Genomic DNA, 17,419 nt, shown 5'->3' on the forward strand with positions numbered 1-17,419 from the left:
TTAACAATTGTATTATTACATCATCATCATGATCGTCGATCATTTATTAAATACTTAAATATTTATTTTAATTTTGACTATGGGAGGAAATTATTTTCTCTTTGACTAATTTTAGTAGTTAATGGCAATCTGATATTGTTTTCCTTGTAGCTGGTGGAATACTATCCCAATTCTTTTCAAATGATTCTTTGATAAAAAACCAGATTTCAACTAACTCTGGAGATTGAGGTCGATTTGAAAAAGATTGATGATATAAATAGTGATCGATGATATTGTGTAGCTTGGCAACGTGTTGGTACTCTTTACCTAAACATTCGTTGGTGTATAGACGGATAATGGCACAAAAATTATCAACGAAACCCATTCCACGGAATTCTGTGACGAGTAGATTATTTATCCATTTTGGAATGACTGCTAGCAGTTGGCTGGTGGCCAGTGGAACATATCGGATGATTCTACCGATACTCGAGATGGGAAGTTCCTCCAAACCGTGTATACAAAACGGCGTTTTTGGAACAGACATTATGGGGTCAAAGGCTTGTAACACGTCCGTGACCCAAGGTACGAATCTATCCTTGGAAAACTGTGCTGCCGTTGCAAGTGCAAATGAAGCTGTGTATCTGATAACATTGTCGATGTCATCGGATTGTGTCAGACACTGGATCAATGTTGGTATGATCTGTGGAAATGTGTCGACAGCAACATCACCACCAAACATGCAGTATTGGTTCATAAAGACGATGATGACCTTCTTGGCTCTCCGATTTGTAGTGCAAAGGAGCTTTTTACACAAAGTGTCCAATATATTAGAAGCGATGAGGGGTGATGCGACGACACTGTTTAATTCGATCATCTGGCTAATCATCTCGAGCACCCCTTCAAACAAGCTGTTGTCGCTAAATGTTCCAGACTGCTGCTCCAATTTCTCGACCTTGCAAAATACGTCCAAGGTAGCTTGCACTTGATCAATACTCATCGCATCGGTTTCCATCGTTTTGATGAGGCATGTCGCTATGGTGATGCGGTCTGCGATCTCTCTCTCTGGCCCTATACATAGCACTGAATCGTATATCTTGGCAAATAGTTCGAGTGTCTTTTCGCTGCGCACACCAAAATGCAGTTTAGACAGTGCAAGACAACCAAGTAAACAGTGAAGCGAATCAATTTGAAACCAAGGATGAATTGCCAATTTAAGCAGTGGACCAACCAAACTATGCACAACAAATGGCGCCAATGGTTCATATACCGATCCATTCATCATGATGGTTCTCAATCCTTTGAGTGTTGGCATTGCTTTCTTGAGGTGTGGAGTCACATCTCTGCCTCGATTGGGTAATGGTCTTTCTAGTATATTTGCAATCATCTTGACGACCATTGGTAAATACATTGCAAATGACTTGCCAATCGATTTAATAAATGAATCGGTTTGGTTGAAAAGTTGGACGACCAGATCAAAAGACTTGGTTTCATTCTTTTTGACAAACACCATAAACTTGTACAAATCTTTTGAAAACAAAGTCTTTTTCACGTCAACCAGCGCTGTTCCACACATTGCAAATGTCTTGATTACATAAGTTAATACTTTTGATTCTTTTTCCTGTTCAATATATTTCCCCAACAATGAAAATAAAATGGGTACAATTTTGTCATAATACTAAAAACAAATAAAATATATTAATATTAAATATTTTAATTAAAAATAAAAATGATTATTATATATTTGTTTTTTTTACTTACAGGTTTAAATCCTGATGGTTGAGATTGCCAATGAGTTGTTTCTATAACTGATATCAATGATAAAAATGTATTTTCAACAACATTTAGTATTGATGATCCAAGTAGTATTTCAAACCAATTAAATAACCCATCCAAACCAATTGCAGACATCATTGGTCGTGTGGTCATGATTTTAACCAATATACAATAACGACTTTGGATGCATTCATTTGGATCATGAATTGATTTTCCAAGGGCAGCATCAGCAAAGAGTTGTTCATCAATCATCAATACTCTAAATAGTGATAATTGAATTAAACATTGTAATGATGCCCATCTAACTCTTATATTTTCATCATCTATAAATTTTAATACCAATCTAAAAAATTTATTAAATATTAATAAAACTATAAATAAAAGGATAAACGATCGAATATTGACTTACTTTAAAATAGTTGGAAATTGTTTTGTAATACTATTACGAATGAATTTGTTGGATCTACAAGATTGAGAAAAGCTCATCAAAGCGAGATAGCTTTTTTTAGAATTGTTGTTGTTGTTGTTGGACAGGGAGTTGAATTGTTTGAAAATTGGTCCTTCAAAATGTTTACCACATACTTTGGCAAATTGTTGAAATATTGAATAAGTTTGAATGTCTCCTTTCTCCTCGTACATATCATTATCATCATCATCATCATCATCATCGTCTCTAGTTTTTCTTTTCTTCTTCTTATTTTCATCATCAGAATCTGAATAAATAAATAATTAAAGGTAAATAATTAAAAATATATAATAATATTTGTTTTTTTTTTCAACCATACCTTTATCACTATCACTATCACTATCACTATCTTCTTCATCATCGTCGTCGTCGTATTCGTCTTGGTTGTCATCATCGTTGTAATTTTCTTCATTGTAACCATTGATTGGTTTGTTGAATTTTTTTTGGAAATTTGTATGAGTAAAAGTTGACATTGTCAATGTCAATCTTGGAGTTGTTCTTTGACCACTCCTCCTCCTCCTCTGGTGACCCACAATCCTTGACTTGTGTAAGCCTAATGATTCTTTCAATGTGGTTATCGGTATAGTTAAATGCATAACGGGGAGACTTTGTGGCCACATACAACAAAAGGTCAAATATTTTTTTGGATGGAAACTCTTTGTTGCCGCCATGTCTTTCTAATACGTATCGATGGCATGTCGTGTCCACAACCGATTATAGCGAGCCCTCCGCAGACGGTCTATAATGCATTTAATGAGGACTTGGGGGGGTGCAACCACATCCCATTTTGAGAGTATTGACAGTAACTTGGAGATAAATGCGTATTCTTCTTCTTCTTCTTGATCGCCTTGATTTTGTGAGAGTGCTTGCATGATATCAAATGAATAATATACAAAATTATCAGTACAGCTCTGCTCCTTACAACTGCTAAGCAACTCTTGAGTTTCAACGTTGATAGCTTGAACTATTGGTTGTGGCAATGATACGATAAACTCTTTTCCTCCTTTTCGTATCAATCGATCAAGTAATCGTATTGCTTTATCTTGAATCTTTATAATAAAGATAATATTATTAGTTCTATATATATATGTAATATGTATATTGATCAAATCTATAATACTTACAGTGGGATAAGTACCCTTTATCATTAAAAAGAGTAGCCATGATACGAGTGCTACTTTATCAGTGCTAGCACATTGTTTAAATCGTTGTTTTGCAAGTGACCGAGGTCTATCATATGAAGGTATCAGTCGGTTCTGTTCTTCTTCTTTTGCTAAAATAACAACTATCTCTATGAAATCTTCTGATGGTTCCTCCATACTTGGTCTTTCAAACAAATGAGGCACACGAGATCAATTTCAAAAGGAAGCCATACAAATTTTTTTTATTAAGAATCGCAAGTTCTTGGTACCCCGATTTAACAGCTGTTAGTTTCGAGTAAAAGGTCTACATGTTACTTTAGTAACACAGAAATTTCACTTCACTTCACTAAACAAATAATAATCATCCACCCAAGAAAGACAAACATGAACATTGCAAAAGATGAAAATGATGATGAAGGTGTCGTTATACAACAACCATCATCATTGGATAGTGGTGATGGTGGTGTTTGTGTACTATCAAAATACATTCAAGCTATGATTATTGACTTGTTGGTACATGGTCAATATGATATCAAACATGTTGAACTTTACCATGGATTTCAGTGGGTAACACACCAACAAGTATCACATCTAATGTTTAACAAAAGACCTAAAGAGAGTACGAGTCGAAGTAGTGCCGGTTCATCATCATCATCATCATTTAATACACTAGGCAATATTGCGTTAGTGTCTAAATGGTGGATGCAAGTGACCAAACAAATAGCATCATCAAGTGTACACATAGTTGGTCCAATGAAAGAATCAAGCTTTTCAGCAAATGATAGTAGTAGTGGTGGTAGTGTAGAGTACCTCTATTGGAATGTTGTGGTTGAAAAATGGGGAAATCGACCACCCCTAAACTTTAAAGAGTTTGACTATTCAAGATTACCTCTTCTATTGCCACACCTCAAAACAATCGATATTGTTGGAAAGAATATAAACATGCAAGCTTCACAAGCCATCATACAAGTAATCAATGCATTCCCACACATCCAAGTCAATCTAAAGTTGATTATATCCGGTGAAAATGACTTTGAATGGCCTGATAATGTTTCTTTTAAAGGATTGAAACCAAACACTATCGTCTCTCACACGAGCTATGAATATTACGATGACACCAAAGATTTTCATCAAATGCTTGACGATCTTCAACCAAACCATGTCAATCTGGGATTTGATGAAGGTGGTCATGATGGTGGAGTTATCCATTTCGATCATCCACCTTTATTCCAACATCTCACGACAGCTCAACACATCAACATTGCATATGATTTTGTTGAATTGTCACATCTAAAAGAATATGTTGGTGGTGGCGGCGGCTGCGGCGACGGCGACGATTCATTTAATATTCAATCTCTCAAAGTTGGTATCATTACATGTCCTATCGAAAAGGAACAACCGGTACACGACGTTGCCAGTAAATACAATGTAGGAGGAAGAGGGAGGGAGAGTAGTTGGGCTGACCGATACCATGGATGTGGATTTTGTGGTTGTGGCGACCTAGACATCAGAGATACTTTGGAGGATTGGAATGAGTTATGTTCCAATCTCGGCACCAATTCAACAATGAAAAAACTTTGGTTGGAAGGTCCACATGGTGAACACCCCATGTTTAACAAGTCAAACAAAGAAAGAAAAGAGAGTGAAAAAAAGTGGAGGGCAGACCAAAGAAAAAGTGGCAGCAAAAGTGGAGAACTAGAAGAAGAAGAGGAAGAAGAAGTAATAGTTTCATTGGAAAGATTATCATCTCGATTTGTACCAATTTGGGAAACAAACAAAAGCATTAAACTTTTAGGCCTATCAAAGCTTCCAAAGATCATTTCACCACAATTTTTCAATACTTTGTGTCACAACCAACACATTACAACATTAATATTGACAGATGGTACATTGGTTAAAGAATACATTCCATCATTCTCTCAATTATTAATTACGAATCATACAATCAAAGCACTCGATATCAGTCAAAACTATTTAGAGCATAGTGCAGAGTTGGACAAGGCATTCAAACAAAACCAATTAATCAAAGTATTAAACATTGCAGAAAATGAATTTACATCAGATATATTTGATTCATTCTTGGAGAGTGATACGATCGAATATTTAATAATTGATGAAACATTGGCAAAGAATCACCATCAACACCGATATTTTAATCAATCAAAATCATTAATTAAGAGATTTTGTGTTGGTGCTTTCGATGATAAACCACTCCGTTTCTATTTTAAACCTTCACTTCTTTTAGAAGATTAAAAATAAATCGTAAACTATATAAATTGTATTATTACATCTATCTATATGTATTTATTTATTAACTAATTTGATTTCTTTAATTTAATTATTACAAATTAAGATTGATGACATTATATCACCACAAATTGGTGCGTATGGAATATTGATTGGATTTGAGTTACCAAGACATGTGGCATCAAAATATTCAACCATTGTAAAGTTGGATTGGGTAGCAGCGTCACAAGTAAGTTTATAAGAGACGTTTGGATTTCCATTAACTGGGAAACAATAGTCAATCTTGGTGGCCACCATAAAGATGACTGGTTCCTCTTTCCAATTATCTTGACAAGTACCATTGTAGGTGAGAGTGATAAGAGCTGGTTCAGTTGGGATTTCAAAGTCATCAACACATTGGTAAATACCAGATGGGAAGTTGGATACGATTCCACATTCACCTGTTGAGTTGATTTGTACTTGGTATGGTGTACCAGTACAAGCTAAATCACCATAGGTATATATTGAAACTTGATTATTTTCACAAGTTAGAATAGTACCATCAAAACAAGCACCATCCAAATTATAAGTTGTTGTAAATGAATCACCTTGACAATTCTGTGAAATATAATTATTTGTTGCAATATAACTAGTCGACGATGAAACTACTACTAAAATCATCGAAATGAATATGATTTTTGAAATTATTCTGTTCATCATTGTATTTATCTATTTATCTATTTATCTATTTATCTATCTTTATCAAACTAAAAACAATATAAAGATTTTTTCAAAGTTTGATAAAGAAATGAAAGAAAACAAACATTATGATAAATATCTTGGTTCGTTTATAGACCAGCAGGTCGACGATATTGGTGTCCCGAATTGACCTGACAAATCACTTCACCAACTAAGAACGACCATGAAATTATCTTGATGTATAAAAAAAAAAGAGATAATTATTTATTTATTTATTGTTATCAGAGTGTGATGATAAACCTTTAATCGATCTTTTATTACAATTAATCCCAAATAGAAATTGTTATGAAAGTTATTCAAGAGATGACTGTACCTCGTTGTGGTCATCATCTTTTCAAAGTTCCAAATATGTTTTATCATTTTTAATTGTTTAATTGTTTATTGATAAGAGGGTCATAGGTTCGGGGCAATATTATATAATTTGATTTAATTTAAGCATTCACAACCTGATAAAATTCCTAATCGTCATCTTCATCTTCATCTTCATCTTCTCCCCAATCTTCCAAATTATCTTCCCAATCTTCATCATCGTAATCAATAGATTGACTCAACTATTTCATAGGTTGGAGAGTCAAAAGTGATTGATAACTTTTGAACATATATACTCTCATCGAATCGATCGAAATTAAGATAGATCTTCTGTTTTGATTGATTTCTTCCAACAACTGTTACCACTCCTCCTTCAAGAGAAGATCTTTCAATCAACATAAAGCTACCATTATTAGCATTGCTATCCAAATCTTTTCTAATTTCAAATTCCCAGCGACCGACTTTGAGATGTCTTACATTTGTATGGTAGATGATTTGATCCAATCGAATACTACCTTTACCATGTTTATCATAGTCGTATGAATTACATTCCAATGTAGTCAAACTGTAGGGAAGGAGTAGTTGTTTGTTGTCGTATAGTTGTTGATGTTTGTCTTGATTATTATTGATTATTTCAAGTTTGGTGGTGCATCTTGTTGGATAGGGAGAAATTAAAGGGTTGTTGTCCATTTTCAATGTAAAACTAGTCAATGATGTTGGAATGTAGACGATTGGTTGATTAAATGAAAAGATGTGAACAAGTGAAGTTAGAGTAGGTGGGATTTGTTGAGTGATGTGTCTGGGTATAGGTATTGAAAATTGTAATCTTTGTAAATTAACTGGGAAAATAATTAATCTTTCTTCTTCCTCTTCCTCTTTCTCTTTCAATTCTTCTTCCATTTCTTCTTCTATTTCCTCGATTGTTGGTTCTTCATCATTATTATTATTATTATTATTATTATTATTATTATTGTTGTTATTGTTGTTGGTAGATGTGCTATGTATTGTTTTCTTGGTCATTATCATCTTCTTCTTGTTCCTCTTCATCTTCTTCATCTTCTTCATCATCATCATCTTCTTCTTCAATAACACGCCAACGAACAGAAAGATCTGTAACAGTATCGGGAATGGATGAATCGATTGGACCATAGTATTGATTCAATAAAAGTCGTTCAACACCATTTGGAACGACACCAGGTTCCAAGAGATCGGTATCTTTTGGAAAGGTAATGTGAAGCTCTCTGACCGACGATGGTATGAACCCAGTGTTAGGGACAAGGATGGGACTATATCCAATATCCAGGTACGTCAACGTTGATGGTAATTTAAATGTCTTGGTTTGGTGAGAGATGGTAAGCTTTTCAAGGTTGGGAGGGAGAAAACCGGTGGTTATGCCATCGAGACCTCCTATAGTGAGCTTCTTCATCGTCTTGGTCTTGGGGATGAGGATATCACCGATACTGCTGGGTCCCACCCTTTTACTAAAGTTGATCATACCAGCAAGTGGGTTGTGAGATACCTCGAGACTGACCAACGACTTTAGATGTCTAATATCGAGTTTAGGTGGACAGTTTCTAATCTTGAGCTTGAGTAATGTAGGTGCGATCTTTTTAAAAAAGTCTTCCTTTCCATAGGTTGTATATTCTCCAATTGCCAATGATGTAATCGATGGTGGCCACACCTTGATCGTTGGGAAAGAGTTGGGCTTGATGATCATATTGATCCCCATACTTTTCACGCTCGGAGTAATATACTTGGTGTCGATTTCAGCGGCACATTGTAAAACCATTGTCTCGACATAGTCTGGTATCTTGCACTGTTCAACCACCTCGTTTAAATTATAATCATTGACTATTTTAAACTTTCTGGTCGATAGAAATATACCAGTGTTGTGAATATTGACAAATGATCGTAAACAATTATGAGCGAGATCATAATCTATGTTTGGTGTCGGTCGAAGTGATACTGATTTAACATTTTTAAATAATGTCAATAGATGAGGAGGAGGAAGTGGATGATAAAGCTGATATTTATCTCTTTCATTATTAATATTATTATTCTTATTCTCTTGATTAAACTCTTTACATATATTTTCAATCTTTAATCGTATACCATTATACAATGATTTACAAGTCAACAATAAACATATGACATCTACATTATTATCTATAAAACTAATAATATCAAGTATGATTAAATCTGATATTTTAACTAATCTAATAAAACTTCCTATTTCATCTTTTGTTTTATCTGTTGTATCATTCATATTATTATTATTATTATTCGAATAATATTATTAAAGAAGTGAATGAAATCTAGATTTCGAGGTTTGAAAATTTTTTTAGCATTGATGATTTATTCTATTTGATTTCAATTCATTCGTTTTGATGTTGGTAGTTGTTGGTAGGATAATTATCCAGTACTTTTTCGTCAAATGGTTCACATTCCCTATACCTGTATCTAGCAGTCATTGTATCTATCCAGAGCATGGTTTCAATTAATCTATAAATAGGTTTTAAGATGGGGGATGGGTTTAAATTCATTTTTTTTTTCCATCAATCAAAATTATATTTAATGTTTATCCCAAAACTGTTTGCCACCATTTCAATATAATGCCCACCCAATTATTAATTATATGTATAATATTAAAATAATCCTGTATTTGTATTTCTCACAAGACAAAGATAGATAAATGGAGGAGTTGAATGAAAAGAGTGATAAAGAACTCAAAATTATCCCACACCAAAGTTTATTCATTTTGATTTGTTTTGTTTTGTGATGCATTTAATTTAAGCATAGATAACATTCTTGACAAAGAGATTGGCAGGTGATGAACCATGGATAATGTAACCAAAAGTGTAAGAGGCACCAGCATTGATATCTTGGTACGATGGAAGGATGAGGAAATCGATAAATGATGGACCATCAACAACCTTGACATTCCAGATAGAGTTGTTGTCTCTGAGTCTACATGTGGCATCAGTACCAATGACAATTTGTTTGATGTTCTTGTTACCGTGGTTGCTCAATACAATATCGTATTGTGAATACGTTTGACCTCTTGATCCATCTTGCCATGTTCCAATTAATTTGTGTTGAATTGAAACTGGGTAGGCTGGATAACTAGCTGCTACAAATGAAATGCAAAGAAGCATTGAACATAATAGAATAATTGATTTCATTGTTGGTTTGTTGATTATTAAATTGTTTTAATTGTTGAATTAAATCATTTGATTTGATTTTTAAAACATGTTTAGTTTTCATTATTTATACCCTTTTCATAATATTATTTGTGAATATTCAATTCATTGTCATTGTAATGGTCATCTGATGACAATGTTGTCTTTATTTGTTTGTTTCGTCCTCGCTCTCGCGAGTCAATAATTTCCATCTGCTCGATCTATTGATCTGTGGGGAGAGAATGATTTTAAAAAATAATACTACACTAAATAGATTTGGCATGACTCGTTGTACATACCAAATAAATAATAATAATAATTTGAATTACTCCAAACCACCCAAAAATATTTATACTTATTAAATATAAATGATTTAGAATATTTTTAGTTATTTACAATGATTTATTATATATATCTATCTTTTTAATATAGACTTATAAAGTCGTCGAATCTTCTTCCAATGGTAAGAACCATTCATTGGCTACTTTTGGTAGATCACTCCATTTTCCACTTGATGATGAAGTTGATAAAGATGAAAAATTATTATTACCACTACCATCCAAAGAATGATTATTATTATTATTATTTTGATTATTTTGATTATTTTGATCATTATTATTATTATTTTGATTATTTAAATTTGATTTCATTCCCATTAAACCAATGATCATATCATTAATTTTAACAGGAAGAGGAGGCATTTCTTGACTATTGTCAGACCAAATCATTGTACATTTAAGAGCTTCATTTATATTATTTTTATATTGATTCAATAAATCGATTTTAGTTGAACCAGTATAAATGATATCATTTCTAATCTGATCGATAAGATGTGTATTTCGTTGTAATAACGAGTCTGCTTTGATTGGGTCAAAGTTGAGATGGTGAATAGTTGGTTCTCTTTTTGGTTGTTCCAATAAAGGTGTAGATGGAGGAAGAGGTGAAAATACCATTGGAGGTGGAGGTAATCCACCATCACTGGAGGAGTTTAGATCTAGATCTGATGATGATTGTGTATCTTCTTGTCCTTTTTTTCCTCTTTTAGTTGATCTTGTTGTTGCTGCCTTTTTAGCAGATGACTTTCTCTTTCCTGTTGATGGTGGTGGTGGTGTATCTTCATCTTCTTCATCATTTTCACTTTCTTCTTGTTTTGGATATAAATTCTACAAAATTTTGAAAAAATAATAAATGAATATAAATTATTTAAATAAAGATATTATTATTTTTATCTACATACAATTAACATTTGATTATATCTAAGAGCAACAGTTTTTGGAGAGATACCCAATTCTTTAGAGATTACTTGCCATCTTGATACACTACTATAACGAGAGGATGGATATTTGGCAAGTGCATCCGATAGTTTCTTTTGATCATCGTCAGTCCATGGTTCACTTAGAAGTTTTTGATTCTTTTTTAGTTTAGAGTCATTAACTAGATTGGTATTTAATGAGTTCTTGTTTTTTCTTCCAGAATTTGTAGTCGTCGTCGTCGTTGTTGACGTGGCCGTAGAGGTTTTGTTATTTGATGCAGTAGCATTTATTTGAGGAGGTACCATTGAAACTGGAATGGCATGTGAAGCAAGATGTAGACTAATCTTGTTTGCTCCAGCAGTTCCAGCGGTTGCAGTTGCAGAAGTTGATGCTTTTCCTCTTGCCATGTTTTGATTGATATTTGGTTCCTTGTCAAGTTGATCAATAAGATTTTTGAAAAGGTTGTTGGTGATGTTTGATAGAAAAGTATTGCTAGTGTTTGTTAGTGGCGATACTGGTGTGATGAGTGGTGAAGTTACTGTAGTTGGTGTAGATGGAGTTGATGGGACTGGTGTAGTCGATGGAGTTGAAACTACTATAGTAGTCGTAGTACTGGCCGCCGATGGTAGTGTTATAATAGGGACGGCGCTGATAGTTGTTGGTATCGCCGTGGCCGATGGATACTGTTTGTTGCAATAGTTTCGATAGATACGAAGATGTGAATCTACTTGTTCGTTGTTTCTTGATCCAATGTATGTGGATATGGAATGATGATCTGTAACTTCAAATTTTTTAATTGCCTAATGGAATAAGAAGAAAGAGAGAGATAATAATAACAAACAATAGAGAGTATTAATAAACACTGAGGGAAACAACAACATTGACAATTCAGCGAAAAAAGGAACGACCAAAAATAGTTGGAATGAACATTGAATCGTAAAGATATTTTCTTTTTTTTCTTTGATGATGTCACAAAGAAAGACTGAGGTACCCCTCGATCCCTTCTCTCTCTTCTATGTTTCCATGTTGTGTGTTCAGAGTAGAGCAGAGTAACTTACTTCATGAAACTTTTTATGTTCTTCTAATGTCCAAGCTTTATAAGGTCCAGGTGTAAAACTATTTATATATAAATAAATAAATAAATAAATAGTAGTATGGTATGGATGAATATGTATTAATAAAAGATAAACACAATCGTATGTTTGTGTCTCGCGAGGGTTGGTTGGTGTTCTCTTTTCTAAAATTTAAAAAGAAAAGCAAGAATGTTTTCTTACCTTTTTCCTGTCTTTTGATATAAGATCTGTTGTTGAAAATGATCAAACTCGGCTTCTCGATTCAGCTGACTCTATATTACACGACCGATTTTATAAAGTAGTATAGACCAACAACATCATCAACAACAACAATTGAGAGATACGAATGTGCGTAGAGGTTAATTGTAATGTAGAATATAATTAATATCTGTCATAAATATATATGTCATCTTTTTTGTTATCTCTATTTCTCTCTCTCTCTTCTATTGTATTACTTACCAACTCTGAAGTGTAGTCAATCATTTCTATGTATATATTGTTGGTTGGTTGGTTGGTTGGTTGGTTGTTGTAGATCACAACAGATAGGTCTATTTTTTCAAGTCGTCTTTCTCTTTGTTTTTTTTGAATGAATGAACAGTTTGTTGTGTTGATATATGTTTATATAAATATGCAGTGCTGTTAATTGTCTATCTTCTCTCTCTCTCTCTTTTCAGTTGTTATTTCTATCTATCTTATCTCTTTCTTTCTTTCTTTCTTTCTATCTCTCTTTCTTTTATTCTTGTGTCTTTTGTGTCAAAGAACAAAAATCATCTTTTTATATTTGTTTTTTTTATTCTGCTTTTTTTTGAATGTTCTCAACTAGTTTGAAACTTCATTCATCTATTTAACTAGTTTAGTTTAAGGTTCATCTCTTTCTTTTGGGTTATAATAATATCACACACATAAGTAATAGTAGTAGAAGTAGTAATAGTAGTAATAATAGTAATATTGTAGAGGAAGAAGATAGTCATAGTCGAGGAATGTATCAAAGTAATAAACAAAAGTTTAGGTTTAACCTCATTCTCATGGATGAGGGTGAATATTACTTTGATGATTATAGTGCATCATACTATCCACAAGCAGATACTGAAGATGAATCTTGGGCAAAGTATGTTAAACAAACTAAAGTGTAGTACAGCTTAAAGCAAATAGATTAGTTGACTTTTTCTTTTTTTGATTACTTTTAGGAGAACAAAAGGTAGAATATTAGTATGTTCAAGTTCAATATTCTTTGAACCCGATGATATTGGATTACCTATAATGAGATTTCCATTTAAAGAGATGTTGGCCATTGGAGAATTATCAGAACTACAAGTACAACCACAACAATCATCACATCCATTTGCAAGAAGAGTCGTTTCAAATACTTCACAATCATCGTCATTATTGGCATCAAAAGCAGAAATATTCTACATTCAAACAAATCAAGTCGTTGAAATGAAAGATAATGATGTTAATTCTCCTTATTCTTTTAAAAAGGTATAAAAAAGAAGAAAAAGAAGAAATAGAAAAAGTTATAAATATACTTATTATATTTTTTTCTATTTTAGTTAAATAAGTCAATGTTTAAATTTTCATTAAATTATGTTAGTTTACCATTAATACTTGGTAATATGAAAGTATTCTTTTTATATTCGAAAAAGGATCGTATGGAACATGACATGTTGATCAAAAGTTTAATTGAAGATCGAGAGAATAGATTACAATTTGATCTAAGTCTGCTGGTTGATATCAATGAGAGAAATAGGATTGAAATCAAATGTTGCAAGATTACTCCACTCGTAGAGAATCCAGGCAGACTATTCATCACCAATGTCAGACTTTATTTCCAACCAATGAACAATATCGAAGCACAAAGAATCAATCATTTTAATTTGGATTCAATTACAAAAGTACTAAAGCGTCGTCATGGTCTAAGAGAAATTGGTTTGGAATTATTCTTTAATGATGAATCTAGTAGTTTATTTTTTACTTTTAAAAAGTATAGTAGGAAAAATAATAATATTATATTTAATTACTTTTTATTAATATTTCTTTTTATTTTTCTTAGTTTAAATAATAGAGATGAAGTTTATAGATTATTAACAATGGAATTATGTAAAAATGTTTTAAATGTAAATTTGGAACAAAAAAATTATTTGTTGAAATGGCAAAATGGGATTATATCCAATTATGAATATTTAATCTATTTGAATAGTGCAGCAGGTAGAACCTATAGCGATCTAACACAATACCCAGTGTTTCCATGGGTTTTGTCAGATTATACAAGTCAGACAATCGATCTAGGCAATCCGGCAGTCTATCGTGACTTGTCTAGGCCGATTGGAGCACTCAACCCAACTCGTCTAGCAACACTACAAGAACGTTATGCTCAAATGCCAACCGATGAACCACGATTCCTCTATGGCACACATTACTCTACACCAGCCTATGTATTGTACTATCTTGTTCGTCAAGTACCCGAATTTATGCTTCGTCTTCAAAATGGTCGTTTTGATGCACCCTCTCGTATGTTTCATTCGATTCAAGAGACTTGGCACAGTGTAACAAACTCTTCATCCGATGTAAAAGAGTTGATTCCAGAGTTTTATGAACCAGACAATCAAGGTGGCTTTTTGGCAAATGATCAACGTTTGGATTTGGGTATAAGACAAGATGGAAAACGTTTGGGAGATGTCATACTCCCACCATGGGCAAAAACATCGTCAGAGTTTGTTTCAACACTTCGTAATGCTTTGGAAAGTGAATATGTCTCTCAAAATCTTCATCATTGGATTGACCTCATTTTCGGTTACAAACAACAAGGTGAAGAAGCAGTTCAAGCCAACAATCTCTTTTATCATCTAACCTATGAAGGAAGTGTCAACATTGATGCCATCACTAATCCATTTGAACGTCAAAGTCTTGAAGCTCAAATCAATGAATTTGGTCAAACTCCTCGTCAATTATTTAAAACTCCTCATCCTCAAAGATTACCTCTTGTTCAAAGAAATTATAATTTAATCATTGATAATAATAATAATAATAGTATAGAAAATGATTTTGATAATTTAAATATTAAAGAAAATAATAATAATAATAATAGTACTAATAACTCTAATAATAATAATAATAATAACAACACTACTAATAATAATAATAACCAAGAAGATTCAAATAATAGTTGGGGATCAATTGCAAATTTACAGTTAAAGAATTCTTTTAAAAATCACAGAGAGTAAGAAAAGAGTCAAACAAATATATATATATTATATATGATTAATTAATTTAATTTTTTTTTTTTTTTACCTTTATAGTAAAGTATCATCATTATATTTATCAAATAATAGTGATATTATTTATTCAGTTTCACAAGATGCATCATTAAAGATTTATTCATTAAAGGATAAAAAACAATTAAGATCACTCAATGTTTGTGAATTGGCATTATCAAGTTGTCAACTTTCAAATGATGAAAAACATATTGTTATTGGTTCTTGGGATAATAATATGTAAGAGAATAGAAAACAAAAAAAAAAACAAAAAATAGCAATAATTGACTCTTTTCTTTTATTATTTTAAGATATATTTATACAGTTGATAATGGTAGTATATCAGATACATTGATAGCACATGATGATGCAATTTCATGTTTAAAATTACATGATAATATATTGGTATCTGGTAGTTGGGATAGTACAATCAAAGTATGGAGATGTAATCGATTTGGAGGTATTGGTGGAGGATTTGGTATTGAAAGTGTACCTATTGCCGATTTTATAGATAGTGAATCAGAGATTCGATCGATTGATATTTCACCAAATGGATCGATTTGTGTTGCTGGATCAGAAGATGGTCACTTATTTTTCTATGACCTAGGTCAACTTTCATTGTTGCGCAGTATGCGCATCTATCACGACCCAATCACTTGTGTACGTTTTACACCAGATGGAAAGAGAATTGTCATTTCTTGTATCGATGGTTCCATTAAATTGATCGGTATTGAAGGTTCGGAAATCTTTTCTGGCACTGTCAATGATCAAATCAATTGTTTTGAAACCGATGGTACTAGTATGGTTTTTGGTTGTGAACGTGGTATTAGAATTTGGTCTCTGGCAACTGGTACTGAATTGAGAGATTTATCATCAGTCTCTGATGAATCTGTCATTTCAATCAACGTATCTATTAATCGTGAAACCTCTAAAACTAATATCCTAACTGGTTCTCATAATGGTAATATTAATCTTTGGGAAATCTAAAATCAAAAATTAAATCAAAACAAAAAATAAAATATATATTCTATAATATTATTATTATTATTATTTATTTTTTTGTATTTCCATTTCCATTACCATTATTATTATTATTATTATTATTATTATTTAAATTTTTTAAACCTTCACCAGGTTCAAAAGTTTTTTGTTTAAGTTGTTGATCTTTTAATTTTTGTAATTTTTCCTTTACTATTTTAGAAGGTCCATATATTTCTTTGGAACGATCTCGTTCCTCTTGAGAGATCTTTTTAAAATCGATTACTTTTAATCTTGGTAAAATGTATACGAGGTATAATCTATAGTTTTGTTTCTTTGTACAGACATTATCGAGTAGAGAGATGTATTTGAGAGCTGGAAAGTTTGCAAGAGCATCAAGGTCTGCAAGATTGGTGATACGGTTGTTGGTCAGTATGAGTGTATGAAGGTTGACGAGTGATTCTCCAAAGTCATCTGCTATTTTGTTGATATGATTATTGTTAAACAACAGAGTCTTTAATCTCTTCATTTGTGGCATGTTTTCAAGACGTGTTATTTCATTGTCTGAAAAGTCAATAGTATCAAATTGATCTTTTGTTGCTCCTAAATTCTCTAATACTGATATCTTATTTCCTAAATGAAAAGAGAAAGAGCATGTTTAGTCATAGTCAATTTATATTATTGCTGTATATGTATATGTATATAGATAGAGATATAGATAGAATATCATATCAGAATAAACGAAAAAGAAAAAGAGACTACTATAGTAGTTTGTTTATTTGTTGTATTACATACCTCTAAGATTCAATTCACGATCTTGACATGGATTAAAAGAATCTGGTGCTCTTATTATAAGATCTGCTGTTAATTTCATTCCACAATCAAATCTTTATATATATATATTATATTGTATCTCTCTCTCTCTACCTCTATCTATCTCTTTTAAAAAATCGTCATAGAATCGAAATAATGATCACATTGAAAAAATTACAAAAAATGAATTCTTTTTTGAACATCCATTATTTTAATTG

General features: G+C 32.3%; 8 protein-coding genes across 8 annotated transcripts; 2 read left to right on the plus strand and 6 right to left on the minus strand.

The window, feature by feature from the left end:
• Window positions 1–118: 118 nt before the first annotated feature.
• Window positions 119–3,537, minus strand: DFA_06686 (uncharacterized protein; the record flags this gene model as incomplete). The annotated part of the gene is made up of 7 exons (XM_004356859.1): window positions 119–186; window positions 307–1,654; window positions 1,738–2,095; window positions 2,162–2,465; window positions 2,538–2,895; window positions 3,040–3,267; window positions 3,343–3,537. The coding sequence occupies 7 exons, from the start codon at window positions 3,535–3,537 to the stop codon at window positions 119–121; spliced, it is 2,859 nt and encodes a 952-aa protein (XP_004356913.1).
• Window positions 3,538–3,744: 207 nt separating this feature from the next.
• On the plus strand, window positions 3,745–5,613 carry DFA_06687 (uncharacterized protein; the record flags this gene model as incomplete). Its single annotated transcript, XM_004356860.1, has 1 exon — window positions 3,745–5,613. The coding sequence occupies one exon, from the start codon at window positions 3,745–3,747 to the stop codon at window positions 5,611–5,613; it is 1,869 nt and encodes a 622-aa protein (XP_004356914.1).
• An 81-nt stretch (window positions 5,614–5,694) lies between these two features.
• DFA_06688 (uncharacterized protein) lies at window positions 5,695–7,554 on the minus strand (the record flags this gene model as incomplete). The annotated part of the gene is made up of 2 exons (XM_004356861.1): window positions 5,695–6,257; window positions 6,951–7,554. 2 exons carry the CDS (start codon window positions 7,552–7,554, stop codon window positions 5,695–5,697), a joined length of 1,167 nt encoding a protein of 388 aa, XP_004356915.1.
• A 97-nt stretch (window positions 7,555–7,651) lies between these two features.
• On the minus strand, window positions 7,652–8,920 carry DFA_06689 (uncharacterized protein; the record flags this gene model as incomplete). Its single annotated transcript, XM_004356862.1, has 1 exon — window positions 7,652–8,920. One exon carries the CDS (start codon window positions 8,918–8,920, stop codon window positions 7,652–7,654), a length of 1,269 nt encoding a protein of 422 aa, XP_004356916.1.
• A 523-nt stretch (window positions 8,921–9,443) lies between these two features.
• On the minus strand, window positions 9,444–9,836 carry DFA_06690 (uncharacterized protein; the record flags this gene model as incomplete). The annotated part of the gene is made up of 1 exon (XM_004356863.1): window positions 9,444–9,836. One exon carries the CDS (start codon window positions 9,834–9,836, stop codon window positions 9,444–9,446), a length of 393 nt encoding a protein of 130 aa, XP_004356917.1.
• A 431-nt stretch (window positions 9,837–10,267) lies between these two features.
• mybY (myb domain-containing protein) lies at window positions 10,268–12,642 on the minus strand (the record flags this gene model as incomplete). Its single annotated transcript, XM_004356864.1, has 5 exons — window positions 10,268–10,996; window positions 11,071–11,886; window positions 12,145–12,202; window positions 12,361–12,386; window positions 12,619–12,642. 5 exons carry the CDS (start codon window positions 12,640–12,642, stop codon window positions 10,268–10,270), a joined length of 1,653 nt encoding a protein of 550 aa, XP_004356918.1.
• Window positions 12,643–12,745: 103 nt separating this feature from the next.
• lvsF (BEACH domain-containing protein) lies at window positions 12,746–16,397 on the plus strand (the record flags this gene model as incomplete). The annotated part of the gene is made up of 7 exons (XM_004356865.1): window positions 12,746–12,756; window positions 13,073–13,267; window positions 13,347–13,638; window positions 13,710–14,140; window positions 14,210–15,376; window positions 15,456–15,650; window positions 15,722–16,397. 7 exons carry the CDS (start codon window positions 12,746–12,748, stop codon window positions 16,395–16,397), a joined length of 2,967 nt encoding a protein of 988 aa, XP_004356919.1.
• Window positions 16,398–16,461: 64 nt separating this feature from the next.
• Window positions 16,462–17,262, minus strand: snrpA1 (leucine-rich repeat-containing protein; the record flags this gene model as incomplete). The annotated part of the gene is made up of 2 exons (XM_004356866.1): window positions 16,462–17,021; window positions 17,184–17,262. The coding sequence occupies 2 exons, from the start codon at window positions 17,260–17,262 to the stop codon at window positions 16,462–16,464; spliced, it is 639 nt and encodes a 212-aa protein (XP_004356920.1).
• Between the last annotated feature and the right edge of the window lie 157 nt (window positions 17,263–17,419).

Source organism: Cavenderia fasciculata (assembly GCF_000203815.1).
Source record: "Cavenderia fasciculata unplaced genomic scaffold Scf_EJPB12P01AWP9W-5, whole genome shotgun sequence".
NCBI classification, from domain to species: Eukaryota; Evosea; class Eumycetozoa; order Acytosteliales; family Cavenderiaceae; genus Cavenderia; species Cavenderia fasciculata.